The sequence below is a fragment of the Pseudorca crassidens genome, chromosome 6 (genome assembly GCF_039906515.1).
Source record: "Pseudorca crassidens isolate mPseCra1 chromosome 6, mPseCra1.hap1, whole genome shotgun sequence".
NCBI classification, from domain to species: Eukaryota; Metazoa; Chordata; class Mammalia; order Artiodactyla; family Delphinidae; genus Pseudorca; species Pseudorca crassidens.
This window is the reverse complement of record NC_090301.1, coordinates 34,674,728-34,697,085: the sequence shown is the minus strand read 5'-3', so window position 1 is coordinate 34,697,085 and position 22,358 is coordinate 34,674,728. Positions and strand designations below refer to the sequence as shown.

Here is a 22,358-nt window from a genome sequence, read left to right as displayed (position 1 = left end):
GACACTTCCTGGTTTTGCCCAGCACCACAGCTTCAGCCTTGGGACAACTCAGGTAGCACATCTGCATACCACTCAGAAGAGGAGGAGAACGTGCTTAGATTTACCTGAAATCCTGGGGTTGGAGAGAAGAGAAAGAGGGAATAGTAAAATGGGTGGCTTGGGAGTATAGTCAAGTCGCTTAAGCAGATGGTCAAGACCCGAAAACCCTTCCCCTCATGTTCACCCCAGGCATCGTTTAGCCCACGGTTTTCAAACTTGTCTTCAGCACCACAACCCTGTCCTCAAACAAATCTTAGTAAATGAAAATAAGCTGCTCTGTTTGAAGGAGAGGGAAGACTTTCTCCATCCCACTGAGCCCCTATATCTACCTCCGCCAGGGCCAGGACTCAAGGAAAGTGAACTTGCCCAAGGTCCCCAAACTGGCTACTGGCGGGTCATCAAGCCACACATCTCCCACCTCCAATCCAGAACTCGTCTTTACTGCCATTCCCCGTCCCCCAGGCCCACCCCACGGCCTGTCCAGTTGGTTGTTTGGACTCTGCAGGCAAAGTAGAGCCAGATTCTAAAATCTGAGGAAACAAACAATGCACTTTCCTCGGGGGCCCCTTAAACTTTAAGTGTGAGTAATCTCTAGTGGCCTCCAGGGACCTTCCCAAGGATGCCCAAACTTTTCCTAAGGCCCAGAAGAATGAAGGACACTGGTGGGGGAGGGGTACGTGGGAGCCAGCTGTACCCACCACCACCACCAGCAGCGGTCTCCCGCAGGAAATCAGTTTCTGTGACAGCTTCCGTTTGTTTAAATTTTGTGTGCTAATCCATGTCACATACACGCTTGGCTCTGTACACTTCTTTTTCCTCAAAATCTTTAGTACAGTAAACGCTCCAGAAAGTTGCTGCACCTTTAACCCATAGACCCGCAAACTCTGAGAAGCATGGAGTTAAAATCCATGTTCTGAGAATCAAACAAAGGTAAGGCTCTTTTCAACTCTGTTGAAATACAGGCTAGGTTTTGTGACCCAAGATGGAATAAAATATGAATGGAAATACAGTAAATAGAATTTCCTCGGCACAGCTGTGTCATGCCTGGCACAGAGTGAGGGGGTAATGTGAGCAATGGAAAGAGCCAGACGAAAGCCCCAAGGTGGACTGTCTGGCCTCAGCCTGAGTTTGAAATCCATTCTTCTGAGAACCCAGGCAGTAGCAACAGCTGACAGTTTACTCGCCCCTAGGGCTGAACTGCCCTATTCTGTGTCAAATAAGGGATGATCATACTAGCCTATGTGATGCTCCTGACCTTAAAAAGATATTAATAATAATAATAATGTCTTTGTCTCTGATTTCTTCCCTACGAAGAAGGCTCTGGGTCTCTAGGGTAGGAGGAACTGTATGATAGGAAACAAGCTTGATCTTCCCAGTGCTTCTGCAGGCAAAGGGAAGGCAGGATTTTGCAGAAGTTAAAGACCAAGCTTTATTGGAACTTGTAGTGATGGGAAGCAATAGACCATCCCTGGTGGGTCTGGGATGGGATCCCGCGTTACGGAGTGCCTTGGATGAGATGCTGAAGCAGCAACAGGGTGAGGACTCTAAGTTGAGAGACACTCCAGGGCAGAGGAGAAGTTTAGTTACTTTTAGGCAAGATTTGCTTAGCATATAGATAATAAGGAGAAACTAGTGGTTTCCCTAATCAATTAGGTTAGCTATGATCATTGAAGCAGCAGGGGGTGTTGTGCGTGTATGTTGGCAGGGGTGGGGGAAGTATTGTGCCAAGTACATTGTTAATACTGATGAAGATAAAGTTATGTGGGAGGGTGAAATATTCTCCACGATTAATCCACAAGAGAAAAATCAAAGCCCAGCCCACAGCCTGTTAAAAATCAGACTAACTGAGGTTAGAACCCAGCCTTGGAAATGATGTCAAATCAGATTCTACGTGTTAGTGATTCATTCTACAAACCCCAGAGAGATTAATTTTTAAAGTCCAGCTAAGTCACCTCCTGATGGTTTGGTGGCTTCTTCATTTTCAAAGATTGATCTGAACCCTTTACATCCCTACTACAGAGAAGCCCAAAGCCAGCGCTAAGATACTGCCAGTACTCAAGAGTATGGCTGCAATGGTTTTTAAATTCTGAATTACTTCCTTGGCAGCCAGCAAATAGCACTGCCCTGATCCCCCTAGATGGATGCTTTTCCATTGCTCCTGCCCCCAAGCTCCTCCCTGGGAGCCCCCAAGATCCACACACCTAACAACAACCAACATAATACCTAGGGCAGCTCCTTGCATGAGCTGTGTTCATTCTGATTGGCCGGTGCCCCTCCTGGAACTGGTTGTTGATGATTTTGAATAGCAAGGCTACCTGTAGAGGTGCAAATCAACAGTAAAAGCACTATTGATTTCAGACAATGACCTAGGAAATTGAAAGACCTTTGATTGTTTTCATGCCATCATATTTATCCCGCTTAATCACAAAACAGCTTTGCATAGCTTCACTGTGGTCAGTCAGGAGGGGGTCACAGAAAGTTCTAGTAGAGTCTGCCACCTGCTAGTTTTTACCGTCCTCCCTTCTCTCTAGCCTCTGTTTTCTTGCGTTCATTCAAAGAGTGTAGACCAACCCAGGGGTTCCCAACCCTGGCTGCCCAGGAGAACTCCCTGGGGAGACTTTGATAAAGGCTTGCACCCAGAGATTCTGATTTGATTGACGTGGGAGTGGGCCATCTGTGCTGTTTGAGTTCTGCTGATTCTCTGAGCAGCCAGTGTGGAGAGCCACCGCACTAGCTGGACACCAAGGCCCTGGAGCCATGATTACAATCCAGCTGCTCCTCCCACATCACCTGTAAAAACAATGTGCTTCAGGACTGACAACAGGTGCTGCCTGTCTTCTGGCCCAGGTCAAGGACATCTTGGCTGAGAGGGTATCTGAGTTCCGGGAGAAGACCCAGACATACCAAGCATTCCTGAAGCACCTGAAGAGCCTGGCGGGCAGGCAGATCTGGAACGTGGCCGTATGTCCTCCGGGCCAATCACGAGGCCCACTGCACCTATTTCTTAACCTCACCGAAATGTTGAAATAGGCATTGGCAGAATCAGTGTGCAAAAGGGTCTCAGCAGATTGAAACGACAGGCACAATAAGTAACTATTCAATATTTAACAAACATTATTTAATAGCATATTTCAAAGAAGACTCTAAGTCAAGGTCAACAGAATAAGCCAAGTAGGAACAAGTGCTAATGTGGTGATAAGACCTTCAAAGAAGCTAATTTAGACTTAGGCTGCGTTAACAGAAGTATAATACCTAAAATAAGGAGGGTAGTCTCCTCTACCTCAGACTGTTCAGATCACAGCTGAAGAATAATGCTCAGGTCAGGGAATCACACTTCAAGGTCTGACTGTTTTTGACCTCAGAAGAAAGCAGAAGTAACTTTTCAAAGTACACACGCTCCTTCCCTTACATACCCCAAATGGTGTATTAGAAATCCTTGGGATACAGGGAATGGAGGGAGAACATGTTTCCTTTGAAAAATCTCTTCAAGTGATTCCAAAACGTTCCCATTCACTGTCAAGAACTCTGACTCAAACCCTGGAGCCTGGCAAGGAGATGGTGGCAGGAGAGTGGGGGGCTGGAAACCACATCAGAAAGAGGAATGGTGGGGGTGGGGACAATCAGAGGGACCATGAGAGCTGCCTTCAAATATTTCTAGACTCCCAAGGAGACGTGTGATGCATTTCATATGATCACAAAGGGTAGAAGTATGACCGATAGCTGAGAATCCAGGGAAGCAGATTTCCACTCAGTGGAAACAAGAACTTTAAAATTGAGCTGCTCATCGCTCTATGACATAAATCACAGCAAGATCCTTTTTGACCCACCTCCTAGAGAAATGGAAATAAAAACAAAAATAAACAAATGGGACCTAATGAAACTTCAAAGCTTTTGCACAGCAAAGGAAACCATAAACAAGACCAAAAGACAACCCTCAGAATGGGAGAAAATATTTGCAAATGAAGCAACTGACAAAGGATTCATCTCCAAAATTTACAAGCAGCTCATGCAGCTCAATACAAAAAAACAAACAACCCAATCCAAAAATGGGCAGAAGACCTAAATAGACATTCCTCCAAAGAAGATATACAGATTGCCAACAAACACATGAAAGGATGCTCAACATCACTAATCATTGGAGAAATGCAAATCAAAACTACAATGAGGTATCACCTCACACCAGTCAGAATGGCCATCATCAAAAAATCTAGAAACAATAAATGCTGGAGAGGGTGTGGAGAAAAGGGAACACTCTTGCACTGCTGGTGGGAATGTGAATTGGTTCAGCCACTATGGAGAACAGTATGGAGGTTCCTTAAAAAACTACAAATAGAACTACCATATGACCCAGCAATCCCACTACTGGGCATATACCCTGAGAAAACCAAAATTCAAAAAGAGTCATGTACCAAAATGTTCATTGCAGCTCTATTTACAAAAGCCCAGAGATGGAAACAACCTAAGTGCCCGTCATCGGATGAATGGATAAAGAAGATGTGGCACATATATACAATGGAATATTACTCAGCCATAAAAAGAAACGAAATTGAGCTATTTGTAATGAGGTGGATAGACCTAGAGTCTGTCATACAGAGTGAAGTAAGTCAGAAAGAGAAAGACAAATACCATATGCTAACGCATATATATGGAATCTAAGAAAAAAAAATGTCATGAAGAACCTAGGGGTAAGACGGGAATAAAGACACAGACCTACTAGAGAATGGACTTGAGGATATGGGGAGGGGGAAGGGTAAGCTGTGACAAAGTGAGAGAGTGGCATGGACATATATACACTACCAAATGTAAAATAGATAGCTAGTGGGAAGCAGCCGCATAGCACAGGGAGATCAGCTAGGTGCTTTGTGACCACCTAGAGGGGTGGGATAGGGAGGGTGGGAGGGAGGGAGACGCAAGAGGCAAGAGATATGGGAACAGATGTATATGTATAACTGATTCACTTTGTTATAAAGCAGAAACTAACACACCATTGTAAAGCAATTATACTCCAATAAAGATGTTAAAAAAAAAAAATTGAGCTGTTCATAGAGGAACTGGGGTTTCCTGTCCTCACCCATGTTCCAGCCCGGGTCAACACAGCCCAGACTGTCACTGTAGATTCCATCACTACATGGGAAGGAGGGCACTGAGTGGACTGGCCAGTCATTTCCCTGCCACGTTCTGAGATGCTACAGCCTCGACCAGATCCAAGTGGAATCCCCCAAGAGGAAAAGGGCAACTCTCCCTCAGTGATGTGGATGCCCAGCACCTCAACACAACCCACAGAAGTCCAGCAATTTCAGAGGCCGTGCGATGAGGCTGAGATCCCAGGCAGGACGGCACCTCTGTGGCCAGCACTGTGGCCACCTGCACCAGCTAAGCAGGGGTGGCTCAGAACTGGCTGCTGAGCCTCACTCGCTTGAATCCCAGTCCTGCCCCTTCCTAGCTGGCAGACCTTGATCAAGTTTCGTAAGTTCTCTGTGCCCCAGTGTCTTCATCTGCAAAGGGGGGATAACTGCATCATCTCACTGGGTTGTTGTGAGGATTGAGTAAATACGTGTGAAGGGGTTAGACAGCAGGTGGAACGTACCAAATGCCGTAGAGCGTTACCATCCATTCCTCACCCGATCCAAAGTCGCAGGTGGGTGGAGGCCTCCCACATGGTCTGAACTGAGTCTCGTCTGCAGAGCACACTGAGACTCCTCCTGACCCTTTCACTACCAGAGAAGACCGTAAGCAGGTGCCTATGGGTCTCGGATTTGAGGGATCGAAGGCCGAGGCTGTAACTCTCTCTCCTTAGTCCTTAGGGGGACACATTATAAGCCGGCATCGCTATTCAGATCTGAATCCATTTCTGGCTGTGGGCAACACTAACCTCAATCTGATTTCAGAAGGTAAGCTACCCCAGAACACTCTGGACAGCACCTGAAAAGTTTTTGTTTCTTTTTAAAGAATTGCTATATCAGAGCCCAGGTCTCCGGCTCTCAATCCACCATGGGAAGCTCAGGCTCCTGGCAGGAGGCACACTGATGCAAGGGGTGGCTGGCGCTTCCTTCTGCACCACCTGCCACACATACACGCAACACCCAGCCTGGACCACAGCTCAGTTAGCCCGCATCAGCCTGGGGCGGTATCAGAGGCTGACGTGAAGGCTCTCTGTGGCCCAAGGACCAGCACCTCCTTCTCTTCATGCCCACACCCCCAGTTTCTGTGAGAGAAGCCACAGATCTAGTTAGGACACGCTGGGGACATCGTGGGGCCCCTGGGGGCAGGAGGAAGGTGATGACTAATTGTACATGCTGGCTGAGAGGGACGCTCCCTTGGGGCGCTCCGTGCTATACCACCCTTGTCTCCCCCAAAGTGCTCAGCCTTCACACTGCCTCCGGCTGCTACAGGGATGCTAGCACTCCCATTTACTGGGTGCTGACTTTGCGCCAGGCTCTGCTGGATACTTTACACACGTCATGTCTAATGTGTGCAACCACCCGGCGGAGGTCGCTTGTAGAGGCGGGCATGGGATGGAGACCCAGTCTGCCTGATTTCCAAATGGGCATGCTTGTTTCTTCTCCATCAGGGCCTCCCCAGGGCTTTTAACTCCCCGCTTCCCTTGTTCCACCCCCTCCCTCACCCATCAAATGCCCTCCTACCAGCTGACAGGCTGGCACTGGGTGCAGGGGAGCAGTCACACTGCCCCTTGTGAACTTCGGGGTGTGGCCAACCAGGAATTATATTACAGGCATTGTAACCCTCCCCAGGGGATTGTTGGCTGTCCCTGGTGGGTGGGAACTGAGAAGTGTTGGGACAGACCTACTGGTAGAGGACAAGCTCTCATGCCCCCATTCAGCTTTGTGTGGGACCCACCCAGGGGGGAGGAGAGGAAAGGCCTCACCTTGCCCGGCCCGGTCAACTGTTTTGCTGAGTCCTCCAGGCCTGCGGTCCAGCACGACCTTAGCTCAACCCCCAAAGACTAAGGGAGAAGCAGCCTAGGCTCTGGGGCATCAGGATAGCAAGGATGGCCCGGCCCCCGTGGGGCCTTCTACACTAGGACTAGTAGTACTAGCTGTGTTCTTCTGCTGGGATGTTGGTCGTTACCTTTGGCTTAAGGTCTCTGTTTTCCCAGCTCTGCCAAAGCCACCTCCAGCCTGAGCTCAGCCCGCTCCGGTGAGGCCAGTAGCAGGGAGGGAAAGGTCCACAGGGGCTCCTTTGGGGTCCCCCTGCCGCCTGCCTTCCAATCAGCATATCGCTGCTGTGCCAGGAGCGGAACCCACGTCAGATTCCCTGCACTGCCGCTTGATCTCCTCGCCACATCTCCTCTGTGGAGCCACAGCCACTTTTTAAAGCCAGAGGGGACTTCTCTGACCACCATGTGGTGACAACGGGGCCGAAAGGAGGTTTTGTGAATTGTTCACTTTGCTTTAAAGGTATGGGTATCCCGCTTAGAGGCCAACAGCAGTGGCAAGAACAAAAGGCAAATCCAATGATTTGAGCTCTGTTCATAATGGAAACAAACCACGTCTCAGCTTAAGTTACGCCCTTACCTTGATCCCAGTATTGAATGAGTTAGATTTAGTTAACCAGCCTCTGCTGAAAGATGAAAACGGGCCTGACAGGCCTTGGGGACAGGAAGAGACCCAGTTCACACAGCACGTGCACTAACAAGAGTAAATGTCATGCAGCGGCTGCCACCCCTCCCTGTGGAAGGGACAAGGGGGCCTGGTCCTCGGCGCGCTCAGATCCCCGCGCTGCTCCTCGCAGAGAAAGGTGACATTTTCTTCTCCGCTGCTGACATTTAAGAGTACAGAATAATCTCGCATTCCTGCTGCACCTGTGCAGAAATGTCATTTTCTTCAACAGATTCCTCTAAGCGAACATTTTCTTGCTGGGCTGGCGAGTGCAGACCTGGAGCCGGAGGGAACTGCGGAGTCTGCGTATATCCCCCACTCTCAAAAGGTAAGAATTCTGCTGGTCACTTTTGAGAGTTGTTTTTCTCTTTGCATAACTGAGTCCAGTCATCTGTAGAAATTTCAGAACAGATGGAAGGAAAATAAGGCTGCCCTGAAAACCTGTTTCCTGTCCTCTGTAGCCTGGTGCGGCACTAAGGCTTTCAGCAACCCTTGAGCGGGCGGCTCCGGGTGACCAGCTGCGGTTGTTGCTTCAGCTGTGGGGTGGCGCCTGCCCGGCCCGCGGAGGTGCTTCCACACCCCCTCGTGTCCAATATCAATGCTGGGAGGCGGAAATTCAAGTTCTCCTGCTGCAGAATGAGCTTCTCCACCTGACCCAAAGGAGGCAGAGGCTGCGGCCGGACCTCTGTGCTCCGCCCCCACCCCGGAGCTGACCCCAACAGTTCAGAGAAACAGGAGTGCCTAATACACCAGCCCTGGGGGAGATATGGCCACCCAGCCAGCTACCGAGGGAGCCCTCTGTCCTCACTCCCTGTTCCCTGTGCTTCTCCCCCAAACCGTACCTGAATCCCAGAGGACAGTCTTGCCAAGAGGGGCAATACTTCATACACATACACAGTGATCCCAAGCCAGGAGTCACCTTGGTCATGTAGGAAGTCTTATATTATGTCATGCTTTCAGCCATGTATGACCTTCATTTATTTTTCCTTGGGAATGGAAACTTTGAAATCTGTTCCCGAGCCAGTGTGCATCTGGGTAAGGGCCCCAGAGAGGAAAACAAGCTGACCAAACACAGCACCCTCGGTGGCCACACAGATGGAAACACACTCGAGGCACCGGCCATCTCCGTTAACACTGTGTCAGCACACCAGTGGTCATGGTGCCAAGGGTAAGGGGAGCAGCCGTCACCATCCTGACTCTTGTCTCAGTTAGAAGAGTCCCTAGTCCACCGCTGGAAAGTCCTATTCAACGCCTTTACGAACTTTGCAAAATGGAAAAATGATAGCATCTACAAACCCAGAAATTCGGTGGGTCTCTTTTACACTTTCAGCAAATCACGCTTAAAAGCACCTGTGTTGAGAAGGCTCCTCCATCCTCGCAGGGGACAAAGGGGACTGGAGACTGGAGTTATGGCGCCCAGAAATAAAGGCATGTGGAAATGCTCCAGGCATTTTGTGCAGAGGCATCCTGGCCTCAGAGGGAAAGTGCGCAGTGATCCCTGTTCATTGAGCGTATGGGGGGTTGGGGACAGACCTTTGGGAGGACGTCATTCTCTCTTTGAACGAACAGGCAGCCAAATTGTCCTCAAATTGTGCCAAGCGTCCTTTGTGTCCATTTAGATTGAGTCTAAGTGATTAATTCGTGGCACCAAGAAGCAGAAAACTTGCTCTTAGTTTTAACATATCAAATAACTCCAAACGGCTTTTGTCTCCACAGTGGGAATCTGTGTCAGCCTTCTGACAGGCTCAGTGCCAGCAAAATGCCTTGGCCCATGTGAATGCTGGCAGGCAAGTCCTCTTCAGGGAGGGCACAGACACCATCGAGGACCTGAGCATTGCCTACAGAGGGGTCGGGGCTGCCAGTCAGTGCACAAAAATCCTGCCAGCAGCTCCTGGGGAGGTAAGCAACATACCCTGGACCCTGATGGTGAAGCTTGACGTCAAAAAAGACAAGTGGGAAGATGGAAACTCCTATATGTAGAATCATTGTTTGTTCTTTCTGTAATTTTGCTAAATGAATCCAACCTTATTTGACTTTGATTAATTAGGTGCCGCTCTTTGGGTGAGAGATACAACAAATATGGCCCAGGACTGTGTTCAGCCCCACTGCTCTTGCGCACATCAACACTCCTGCAAACCCACACCGGGCAGCATCCAAGTGGTACCTCCCACTCCCACTGCTCGGGGGCACTCTATTTCTTCCTCAGTAAAGGCAGTGTCCAGTTCATAATGGAATTGACCCTAATGGTCTATTTATTTAATGCCTGGTTCCAGCATGTTCAGGCTACTCAGTGCAGCCTCCCAGGCCCCAGTTTTCCTGAACGGCTTGTTTAGGTGATTTCTAAGTGCCTATCCAACTCATAAAATGAGACGCGGGGGTGTCTGAACCGCCACCATCCAATATCTAGCACGTGCCAGTAGTCACTGAGGCTGCCCTTCTCCAGGCGCTGGGGTGAGTTGATGCTGGATGAGGCCTGCAGGCTGCTCCTGGATGAACTCTCCCTCCCAGGCTGGACTCCAGGTGGGAGGGTGGCATTCGAGAGGACTCTGGTGGTCAGCTTCTTCCTCAAATTCTACCTACAAGTTCTGCAGGAACTGAAGAAGCTAGTAGAACTGTTCTCTGTGCCTGTAAGTGCTCTGGCTTTTATGTGCTCCTGGCAGCGTAAGCTCCCACCTTCCCCACTACTTTTGCAAACTGTCTTGTGGGCAGCCTGTCAGTTCCCAGCCATCCCTTCTTCCGGAAGTCAGCCCTGAAGGGCTACTGCGTGAGGCTCAGGATGCCAGACTGTCTTCAGTGCACAGATGTTTACCACATGCCCTGAGCAGGGAAACATGGCGGGACCCCTACCTCCTATGTGCAATTGTTTTCTCTTTTAAAATCAACTTTATTGAAGTATAATTACATAGAACAAAATGCACCTATTTAAACTCAGAGAGTTTTGACAATTGTGTAAACTGACCTCACCACCACCTCAAACAAGAGATAGGGTATTTCAAAAAAAAAAAAAAAAGAGATAGGGTATTTCCATCACCCCAAAAAGTGCCCTTTTGCCCCTCTGCTGTCAATCCTCCCACCCCTGCCCCCAGGCAACACCCCTGATCTGCTTTGTGGCACTACAGATTAGTTTTGCCTATTCTAGAATTTTATATTCAATATGAAATGTGAAACAAAATTTTATTTTTCAAAAAATCTAAAAGGTTGGCTGGTGGTGGGATGAACTGGGAGATTGGGATTGACATGTATACACTGATGTGTATAAAATGGATGACTACTAAGAACCTGCTGTATAAGAAAATAAATAAAATTAAATTCAAAACAAAAACCTGAAAGGTTTATATGCTAATATTTAAGGAGCTTCTTTTCAGAATTTCTGATGATAAACTTCTGGAATATGTTACCAAAGCAAAATATTTTCACTCTCTTTCTCCCTCTCTCTCTCCCCCTCCCCCTCTCTCTTCTGAATCTATCTTTCCTCCCCTGTGACTACAACTCTCACCCTAACTTGCACCCCTGTTCCCCAGTCACACCCCACGCCAACAGCCCAGTGTGTTCCTAAACTGTCTGATTTTCATTCATTCAGATGAAGACCCTCACAGGACTTCCCTGGAGGTCCAGTGGTTAAGACTCCGTGCTTCCACTGCAGGGGGCCCGGGTTTGATCCCTGGCTGGGGATCGAAAATCCCGCAAGCTGTGCGGCGAGGCCAAAATAAAAAAAGAAAGAAAAGAAAGAAAGATGAAGACCCTCACAAACACATTTACTAGAATAACTCCTGCTGCCACTGAATTTCTTAATCAAGACCCTTGATGTGTTTCAGTGACACCCAGAGAGCCTTCCCAGTTTTGCTGCTCTCTCAGAAAAACTGAGTTGCTGAGGAAAATAATCAGGATTTGGGCTCTTTTGTGTACAATGAACCACCCCAGCTCGTTCTAGAATGGCTTTTCCAACCCCGGATTTTCTTGCTTCTCCTCCTGCCTCTGCCCAGCTTGCTGACAGGCCTCTCTCTCCTCAGACTGGCTTGAGGATCAGATTCAAACAGTCAGTCCAGGTCTTCCTTATGTGGAAAGGGAGGGAGGGCAAAGAACATTCACAGAAGTGAATCCTGGGAGGTGATGTGGGTTTGCGTCATCCAGGCTACCCGAACCTTACGGTTTCTTGGCTACTTAAGCCAAGTCACTTTCAAAGCCCAGTTTAATCAGAGACTAATCAGCTTATCTTTATTGTTTTGAATCGTCTTTCAGAACAGACGCTGTTATCCTGAAATTTCAGACCGATTCCTAAGTGCTCTAGAAGACTTCCCGGTCACAGTACCCCAGGGAGTCCAAAGGTACCAGGTCAGTGAGTTTAATTTAATGGAAACCGAGAAACTAAGAGACAGCTGTAGCTGTGTGAAGAAGCAAGTGCTTCAAAGTTGTGATTTTCCCTTCTAACTTTCTAGTTTTTGCTAGCACGTTGGCCCTTTGTTCAGGTCGATCCAGGGAGAGGCTGGATCTAAGATCAGGCCTGAGCTACCGCTGGATCAGGCCTGAGCTACCGCTGGATGCCCTCAGGGCCAAACCGACCTGAAACAGTTTGACCATCTGACTAATAACTGAGAGTGTCTTCAAACTGCTGTTCTTTGGGCATTTGTTTGAGGAGCAGCTAAGCCAGGAGTGGGGGGCAGGACAGAGCAGGACAGTAGCAAGGTTCAGCCTCCAGCCCTGATTGCAAATGTTTAATCTCCAGTCGGCAAGACAAGAGCCCTGCAAGTAACTGAAGCCCCTCTTCTTGAAGGACAATTTAGAAAGTATCTATTATTATCTATTAGAGCACAGCCCCTCCTGCCACCCGATCTCCACACACAGTCCACACATAGATCTTCGCTGAGCAGAGTTCCAGAATAAACACGTGCTCCCTTTACTTTTTAGTTTTTATTGGAGTACAGTTGATTTACAATGTTGTGTTAGTTTCTACAGTACAGCAAAGTGAATCAGCTATACGTATACATATATCCCCTCTTTTTTGGATTTCCTTCCCATTTAGGTCACCACAGAGCACTGAGCAGAGTTCCCTGTGCTATATACTGTAGCTTCTCATTAGTTACCTATTTTATACATAGTATCAATAGTGTAGATATGTCAATCCCAATCTCCCGATTCATCCATTTACTTATACTACCAGTGATATTTTTGTGCACAAAAATATCACAAGGGCAGCCGAGGCACCTTAGACCAGATCTGGATAGACTCCACTGCCATGTGTCCCCCATCTCCCACCAGAGGCCCTGCTCCAGCCGATAAGCAGGCTTTTGGCTTAGATTTTGGCCCCCCATCCTCAGGAATTATAGCACTCAAGGCATCATCATCACGGTCACTTTACGTGTAAACAGGCTGATCATTGGAAAGGTAAGAAAGCAGGACAGGGAGACACTCTGAATTCCAGAATAAAGGGGTGCGGGGTACCACTTGGGAAAAGAACATGCCAAAAGGGGAAGCCAGAGTGCCCCTTCACCTACTTCACAATTTTGCCAAAACATTGGCCCTGTCTAAAGCATTGCCGCATAACTGAAATAACAATTCCCCAGTCTAGTTACATCATTAAATTGCCACGCTCATCTGACCCACTCCACTGTTTGTTGCCTGAGGGTGACCATCTGATTTCTCAATCCTGAATCAGGAGTGTTGGTAATTGGCCAGGTCACTTCTGAAGATTAAAGTTTTCCAGGGAAACTCTTGTCTTTCTCTGTAGAGTGTGGATTCTCACCAATCCCTCCAAGATCCAGTCGGATGCCCCATCATGCACCTACCAGGCCTTAAACATGGCACAGATGAAGCCATATTTTGTGATGAGATCCCCATGGTGGATAAAGAACTTTCAATGGCTTTGGTGACCAGTACCAAAGCCCATGCAAAAATCATGTAAGTAAATGAAAAGCTTTCGAAAGGCTTTTTTAAAGCACACTTGGGGATTCCCTTGGAGGAATGTGACCATTCTCCTGAAATGTTCTAAACCCAAAGAACCTTATGGAAAGAATTTTTAAAAGGTCACCAGCCCCAGGAGGAGGAAGGGAGTGTAAATGGAAATGCCCATCATGAAAGAGAGACAAAAATCACAATTAGGGCCCTCGCTTTCATTCTAATCTCATCTCCCTGCTGCTGCCTCAAGCATGGCTCAAAGAAGTAACTCTGAGTAGGGCTAATATTCAGCTGGTGATAAAACAATGAATGAATGGTAAATGGCCACTGTCCTAAGCTTCCTAAGGACACCCCTGCCACAGCCGTACTGGTCCCTCCCTCTCCTCCCATCCCAGTAGCTATGATGTTACCCCAGGCCCAGCAGGGGGCCTCCTGGACCCTGCTCTGTGTCAGATCAGCTCTGATTGGTCAGGGCCTACGGTGAACCAGTTGTTATATATTTTGATTTTCACCCATGCTCTATCTCTCCCTCAGGTTTAGGGCCCTCAAAGCTTGCTGATTTCTACTTCTTAAATATTTCTCTTTTTTCAGATCAATTGATTTGTCCGAGGCCCTTGAACTACCTGGGGTGGTTGATGTGATAAGAGCGGAGGACATTCCAGGCACCAGTGGTACCGAAAATGACAAATTGTTGGCCGTGGATAAGGTAAGGTACAGAACATGCCTTCCCACATGACTTTGTGCAGATAATCACCAAGGTACCACCTCCAGGTGGCCTTCCGTCGCCTCCCAGCCTTCTCTGTCACTGGGGGCTAGAAGTGCCAATTCTTCCAGCTTCTCTCTACCCCTAATGCCTTTATTCAGATGGACCTACTCTTCTGGAATCAGGAAATAACATCGAGAAAAGGAAATTTATTACAGGAAAACAACAAGTCCGAGTTTTCCCACTGTGTGCTCTTGAGTCAATTTACTCTTATTTGAAGAATAAATGCTGGAATTGACATATATCAGGATAGAAAACCCTTGAAAAATCTAGAAAGGAGAGTACAAATATATAGCCAGTCTCTGTTATTTACACTGAACTCTTTCCTTTCCTGGACTAACCCTCTTCCTGCCACCTCCCACTCACCTTCACATACTCCATTTTTAATAAAGTTGCTCATGTCATCCTTGACCTTTTAATTCAAGTCTACAATCATTCATTGAGCACTTGCTTTTGGAGCCAAACTACCTTGGTTCATGGTCTCGCTCTGCCACTCACTAGCTGTGTATCATCACCTGTGAAATGGTATCATGATACCTGTAAAATATCATTATCTGTAAAATGGGAATAATCGTAGCACCCACCTCATTGTGTTGTTGTGAGATTTAAATGAGCTGATACATGCCAAGTGTTTACAACAGTGCTTGGCATGTGAAGGCTCTCAGTAGGTGTTACTACTACTGTTGCATCTCAGGCTGTTTCTCTTCCAGCCATGAAACAAACCACTGTCCTTTTGGTTGAACTCCAGATGAAGAGGCTGGCTGTTATTTAGGAGGTATGTTATCTGCTCGGGCTGCCATAACAAAATATTGGGTGGGCCAAAAAGTGCCTTCAGGTTTTTAAATAAAAATAAAAGATATTTTTCATTTTCACCAAGAACTTTATTGAACAATGTATTCATTCTTCTGTTCCACTACCTTCTGCCATTTTTCAGGCAACTTCATAATTCCATCTCCCCAAAACTTTTTATATTTTTTGAGCAAAGAACTGTCCCAGGTGCCTTTTATTGTCTTCCAGGGAATTGAAATTTTTTCCATTAAGAGAGTTTTGTAAAGACCGAAATAAATGGAAATCCGAAGGTGCACTGTCTGGTGAATACAGCAGATGAATCAGAACTTCCCAGCCAAGCTGTAACAGTTTTTGCCTGGTCATCAAAGAAACATGCAGTCTTGCGTTATCCTGATGGAAGATTATGCATTTTCTGTAGACTAATTCTGGACACTTTTCGTTGAGTGCCGCTTTCAGTTGGTCTACTTGGAAGCAGTACTTGTTGGAATTAATCATTTGGTTTTCCAGAAGGAGTTCATAATAGAGGACTCCCTTCCAATCCCACCATATACACAACCTCACTTTCTTTGATTGAAGACCGGCCTTTGGTGTGGTTGGTGGTGGTTCATTTCGCTTGCCCCACAATCTCTTCTGTTCCACGTTATTGTACAGTATCCACTTTTCATCACCCGTCACAATTTGTTTTAAAAACGAAACGTTTTCTTTACGTTTCAGTAGAGATTCGCATGCAGAAATATGGTCAAGAAGGTTTTTTTCACTTAACTTATGTGGAACCCAAACATCAAAGCGATTCACGTAACCAAGCTGGTGCAAATGATTTTCCGCGCTTGATTTGGACATTTTGAGTATGTCGGCTATCTCCCGCGTTGGTATAACATTGGTTGTTCTCAATTATTGTTTCAATTTGATCGCTATCAACTTCAAGTGGTCCACCTGTGTTGATGCTCAGCTGGACCGTGGAGCATCGTCCATCAAGAAATCTCCAGCACGAAACTTTGCAAACCACTTTTGACACGTTCAGCCGGTCATAGCACCTTCTCCATACACTGCACAAATCTTTTTTTGCGTTTCAGTTGCGTTTTTACCTTTCTTGAAATAATAAAGCATAAGATGCCGAAAATGTTGCTCTTTTTCTTCCATCTTCAATATTAAAATGGCTACACAAAAATTCACCAATTTTGATGTCTTTTTCTAAATGCACACTGATATGACAGCTGTCACATAGAATCTAACAAAATTGTTTCAAATGAAGTTAAAGACAACTAAGTAAGCGCTACTAGAGCCATCTTACGGAAAAAACTGAACGAATCTTTTGGTCCACCCAGTACCACAGACTTGATAGCTTAAAAAAGAGGAATGTATCTTCTCACAGTTCTAGAGGCTAGAAGTCCAAGATCAAGCTGTTGGCAGGTTTCTCCTGAGGCCACTCTTCCCAGCTTGCAGACGGTCACCTTCTCCTGTGTGGCCATTTCTCTGTGTATGAGCCTCCCTGGTGTCCCTACCTCTTCTTATGAGGACACCAGTCATATTGGATTAGAGCTCCACCCTTAGGACCTCATTTCACCTTCATTACCTCTTTAAAGGCCTTATCTCCAATACAGTCACCTTGGGGGTCAGCCCCTCAACATATGAATTTTGGGGTTGTGGGGTGGGGGGAAGCACAGGAATCACATTGTACAAAAAATACTCTCCTTATCTTTAAACTCTAAAATGACTCCATGAAGGCGACACTCGCAGACAACCCTTGACAGAGGATGCAGCCGATTCAGGTCACAGCCAATCTCACACCCACTCTGGGGCTTACATTCACTGAGTAAAATGGCCAGTAGAAGCATCTGTATGATTTTAATTAATTTTTAAATTAAAATTTAAAAGAAATTTTTTTTAGCCAAGCACATGTAGTCACATGTGGTTATTATTGGTCAACAATGATAACTAAAACACCAGCCATTGGTAAGTCTGCACTAACAGTACTTCTACCCAGAATTTTCCACCTGCTTCATGTATGTACTTTCCGCAGGTACTCTGCGTGGGCCAGATCATCTGTGCTGTGGTTGCAGAGACAGATGTACAGGCAAAGCACGCAAAAAGATAAAGGTAACCTGTGAAGAACTGGAGCCCATAATCTTCACCATTGAGGTAAGCAGACTGCCTGATCTCTCCGGTCAGGTTGTAGAATCAAAAGTTCCTTTGCAAACTTCTTAATGCGAGACTAATTCAGGGCTCTACTTTTTTTTTTTGTCACTGGCTTGCTCTGGAAAAACCAGCTTGCTCTGGAAGATATTACTTAAATGAATTAAAATTAGCTTTGGCTCCAAGAAACAGGAAAAAAATAGAAGTTTCTTTCTCACATTCAGAAAATCTAGAAATGGCCAGTCCCAGGCTTGTATGTGTTTCTAAGTGTCAAGGGTCTGGCCTTCTTGTATATAGTTGCTCCGTCCTGCGTGGTTTCCATTCTCCAGATCACACTTCGGTCCACAATGGCTACTGAACTCTGGCTATTGAGTCCACATTTCAGTCAGCAGAGAGAATGAGGTGATGACGAAGAGCATATCCCCTCCCCTTAAGGACACTTCCAGAAGCTGCACATAACCTTCCTACCTCTCCTTGGGTAGAACCTAGTCACATGCCACACCAACATACCTAGAAAGGGGATCTGGGAAATGTAGACTGTATTCTAGGTGGCCAGGTATTCACTAGAAATTGGGGATTCTATTACTTGAAAATAGTGAGAATGGATTTTGGGAACAATAATCTTTTCAAGGTAGAGCCCAAAAGCAGTGGGACTTTCATGATGAAATTCCACAAAAATTTCCACTCTCATTTCTGGGTCTAGATGATGGAATGAAAATGCTACTTCCAGCAAAAATAATGAATTTAGATTAGAAAAGTGAGATGTGGACAGGGGTTTGCATGTTCTAATTCAATGAAAGTTGAGAAAAGCTTATTTCTTTTATTGCTTGTGAAAGAAAATAAAATTTTTTCAAAGGCCCTAGTGAACCATTTGAACATTTTTAAAATGTGCCTAAAAGGTACAACTTACTCAATATTCAAAGTGTTAAAGAGGTCATGTTTCTTGTTCTTTCTAAACCAAATCAACTCTGTTCCAAATTCCCATTTCATCAAGTTTGCAAGAAGTCCAAGCCATTGTTCTTGGCTCACCCTGCTTCCTAGGGTTGTACTAGGATCCTAACAAGGGTTTTTTGAAATTTTAATTCCAATCCCATTTCCTCAAGGGGGAAATGGTACCCAAAGGACACACTCATGAAATATCTTGGGACTTGGAATGTTTAGAGATCTAGAGTTCCCTCCGATTAGGACTGTCCACCATCAGCAAAAAAATTCTTTTGCGAAGAAAAGTAGGTCGGACTTCCCTGGTGGCGCAGTGGTTAAGAATCCGTCTGCCAACGCAAGGGACACGGGTTTGATCCCTGGTCTGGGAAGATCCCACATGCCACGGAGCAACTAAGCCCGTACGCCACAACTATTAAGCCTGCGCTCTAGAGCCCAAGAGCCACAACTGAAGCCTGCACACCTAGAGCCCATGCTCCGCAACAAGAGAAAAGCCACCGCAATGAGAAGCCCATGCGCCGCAACGAAGAGTAGCCCCTGCTCACTGCAACTAGAGAAAGCCCCTGTGCAGCAATGAAGACCCAACACAGCCAAAAAATAAGTAAATAAAATTTAAAAAATTTTTTTAAATCCTTTTATGAAGAATAGCAGGTAGGACTTCCATGGTGGCACAGTGGTTAAGAATCCACGTGCCAATGCAGGGGACAAGGGTTTGATCCCTAGTCTGGGAAGATCCCACATGCGTGGAACAACTAAGCCCATGCGCCACAACTACTGAGCCTGCACTCTAGAGCCCGTGAGCCACAACTACTGAGCCCACGCACCACAATTACTGAAGCCCGCACGCCTAGAGCCCATGCACCCCAGCAAGAGAAGCCACCGCAATGAGAAGCCTGCACACCGCAACGAAGAGTAGCCCCCGCTCGCCACAACTAGAGAAAGCCCACGTGCAGCAACAAAGACCCAACACAGCCAAAAATAAGTAAATAAAATAAAAAATAAATAAATTTTAAAAAAAGAAAAGTAGCTAAAAGAACAGTCATATATACCAATACTCATTAATCCATTCATTCATTAACGTGACTATATATATGAGAGGCAGTATAGGGTACTAGTTAAAAGCACAGGTTCTAAAACCAGGGCTTCCCTACTGGCGCAGTGGTTGGGAGTCGGGGATGTGGGTTCATGCCCCGGTCCGGGAGGATTCCACATGCTGTGAAGCGGCTGGGCCCGTGAGCCATGGCCGCTGAGCCTGTGCGTCCGGAGCCTGTGCTCTGCAACGGGAGAGGCCACAGCAGTGAGAGGCCGGCGTACCGCAAAATAATAATAATAATAATAAATAAAACCAAACTGCCAAGTTTGAATCCTGGCTACACCACTTCCTAACTGTGTGACCTTGGGCAAGTTTCTTAACCTGTCTGTGCCATGGTTTCCTCATTTGTAAAATGAAAATAATAATACCTATCTCATCGAGTTGTTGTAAGACCAAATGAGTTAATATGGGCAAAGCACTTAGAACAGTGCCTGGCACATGTTGATAGTTAGTACTTGATAAATATAGCATATATTATAATAAGATTATACTACCCTAGGACACATTTATGGGACGGCAATAAACATACTTCCACATGTACTGCGGTGACATATTGAGATCTTGGTTTAGCAAAAAATGAAAATTTCAACTATATTCTTCATTTTCTGCTGCTTTGAGAAATCCAGTATTCATTATTAGGCAAGATGCTTCTGAAAACTAAGCCCAGGCTTGAAAGCTGCCTCTATCACTTATTTGAAGCGTGACTTTGAGAAAGTTATTTTAACCTCCTTAAGCCCAGTTTCTTCATCTGGAAAATGAAGAGAATAATAGAATTCATGTGAGAATACATGTAAATACACTGTATATTGTACAGTGTTTGACACAAAACATGCACTCAATAAATATTAGCTGCTTTCATTATTCCCATTATCGTCATTAGCAAGAAAGGCGATGGACTTAAGGCCATTGGCAAGTGAGAATGCAGGAGTCAGGTGCCATTGTCAAGTGTGGAAAACACCTGGATCTAAAGGTTACGCAAGGATCAGCTGTCCTAGGTCAATCCATAGAACCACAGGACAGGATGGCTTCCAGTCTTCATGTGTGAGTCAGTTCATGTAACTGTCCAAAAAACACCCCTAGAGCAAAGGGCTAGAAAGGCCCTTATGAAATATGCCAAATACAAAAAGAAATGAACAAACTGCGTACTGTGTCTGTTGGGCTTTCTTGCCCAAGAGCTGTGTTAGGACTTTAGTCCTCCCCCATTAACATGGTCTCCATCCTATACGTGAGCTCCCTAAGTCTGACACGAGTATTTTTCTTCCAGAAGAGGGGAAAAAGGGAGGGCCCTGAGCCTCACTCTTACTGCATTTGGAGCTATCACTTGTTCCCTGGAGATCTACACTGAAAATGAGAAATGAGTAGTTATCATCCCGGACCATCATGGTGTCCCCAGATCTCAACTCTAAATGTTTCTCTAATCCTTGTTGGTTTTCTCTGCCATTTAGAAGTTATTTCCTCTGACATCTCATCTCTGCGGGGAGTCTGCTACTCTAGTATGTGCTCCCTTGCTTGCCTGACTCCTTTGTGTGTCTTAGCAGATGGCGATTTTCGGGAGTTTACTGGTTTTTGAGTAAGAACAAATTGTCATTGGAAGAAAACAGTCAAAAGAATTAGCTCTGGGCTTCCCTGGTGGCGCAGTGGTTGAGAGTCCGCCTGCCGATGCAGGGGACACAGGTTCGTGCCCCGGTCCGGGAAGATCCCACATGCTGCGGAGCGGCTGGGCCCGTGAGCCATGGCCACTGAGCCTGCGCGTCCGGAGCCTGTGCTCCACAACGGGAGAGGCCACAACAGTGAGAGGCCCGCGTACCGCAAAAAAAAAAAAAAAAAAAAAAGAATTAGCTCTTTTTCTTCCTGTCACTCAGGATGCCATAAAACACAACTCATTCCTGTGCCCTGAAAAAAAAACTTGAACAAGGAAACATTGAGGAGGCATTTGAAAAAGTCGATCAAATTGTTGAAGTGACTCAGGATGTTTCACAGAATCTTTGCGCAACGTTCTTCTGACACAGACATTGAGAACATGTGATTTCCTCTCAGAAAGACCAGCTTCTAAAGTCTTGGCGTTTTGCCAAAGTTCTCTTTTCTCGCTTCCTTTCAAATTGGTTATGTGTTGCTTTGGGGGGTGGGGGGTAGGAAGCAATAGAATAAACAGAAGAAAAATTCCTAAGACTTTGATTAGTCAAGGACAGAGTGAAGAAGGGAAGCAGACACTTTCAACTTGTTATCTAGCACCTCAGTCTCTGAAACAGATGGCCTCAGTTGTCACAGGACAAACACCTGATCCATCAATGCCTTTGGTCAGGACAAATCCAGCTGGCCAGTGCACGTCTCACCTGCTTTTGAATTCCCCAACCAGCATACAACTTCAGGCATTTCCCTGTGCTTACCCTTGACAGGAGAAATCCGTGTTGGAGGACAGGAACAGTTTTACATGGAAACACAGCGAGTGCTTGTTATTCCAAAGACAGAGGACAAAGAACTGGACATTTATGTGTCAACACAGGATCCAGCCCACGTGCAGGTGAGGTCCAGGATCACCCCCAGCTTCCTAATTGTGTCATGGCCTTCCACCTCCACAGTCTCACAGCTGGCCACCATTTTACCTGCAGAATCTTAGAATCCAAGTATCGGACATCAGCAGAGCAGCTAAGACCTCAGACCCTTTTCTGATATTTTCTGGTCTTGTCAAGTAAATGAAAGAACTGCCACAGCCATTTTCAGTTTGAGGTGTACATTCATGGACTTCGTGCTTAAATGTGATTGTGATTGGATGGCAACACTTAATTATTTCCGTACTTGATTTTTCCCTAAAATAATCACTACAGGTAACCTTTGGAGTAAACACATCACTTCATAGCACATTTTCATTTCCCCAGTCATAAAGTGCTCCAGGTTTTAGCTGCAAACATATCTTCTTCTTTAGTAAATTGTCAGGTGTTCACTAGCTTTCACCTTGCTGGGACATTAGGGGTAGGTGTTTGTCTAAGATTCAGGTTCTGACAGGAATCCAGGACAGTTTCCCTTTAGGAAAGGACCATTTTTCTGCTGGAAAGTCTGCTGGAGACTAACAATGTTTATAGACTCAGCAGAG

At 46.2% G+C, this 22,358-nt stretch overlaps 1 protein-coding gene across 1 annotated transcript in view; it reads left to right on the top strand.

Moving 5' to 3' along the window:
- LOC137226353 (aldehyde oxidase 2-like) overlaps positions 1-22,358 on the top strand; it is a 78,656-nt gene that overhangs the window by 21,155 nt on the left and 35,143 nt on the right. Inside the window, 14 exon segments of the mRNA XM_067741058.1 lie at positions 2,852-3,000; positions 5,837-5,930; positions 7,838-7,986; positions 9,375-9,517; positions 9,519-9,557; positions 10,102-10,285; positions 11,898-11,990; positions 13,384-13,553; positions 14,142-14,256; positions 17,123-17,186; positions 17,189-17,241; positions 21,130-21,165; positions 21,167-21,225; positions 21,662-21,788. Of these exon segments, the coding sequence (XP_067597159.1) occupies positions 2,852-3,000; positions 5,837-5,930; positions 7,838-7,986; positions 9,375-9,517; positions 9,519-9,557; positions 10,102-10,285; positions 11,898-11,990; positions 13,384-13,553; positions 14,142-14,256; positions 17,123-17,186; positions 17,189-17,241; positions 21,130-21,165; positions 21,167-21,225; positions 21,662-21,788 (1,475 nt within the window).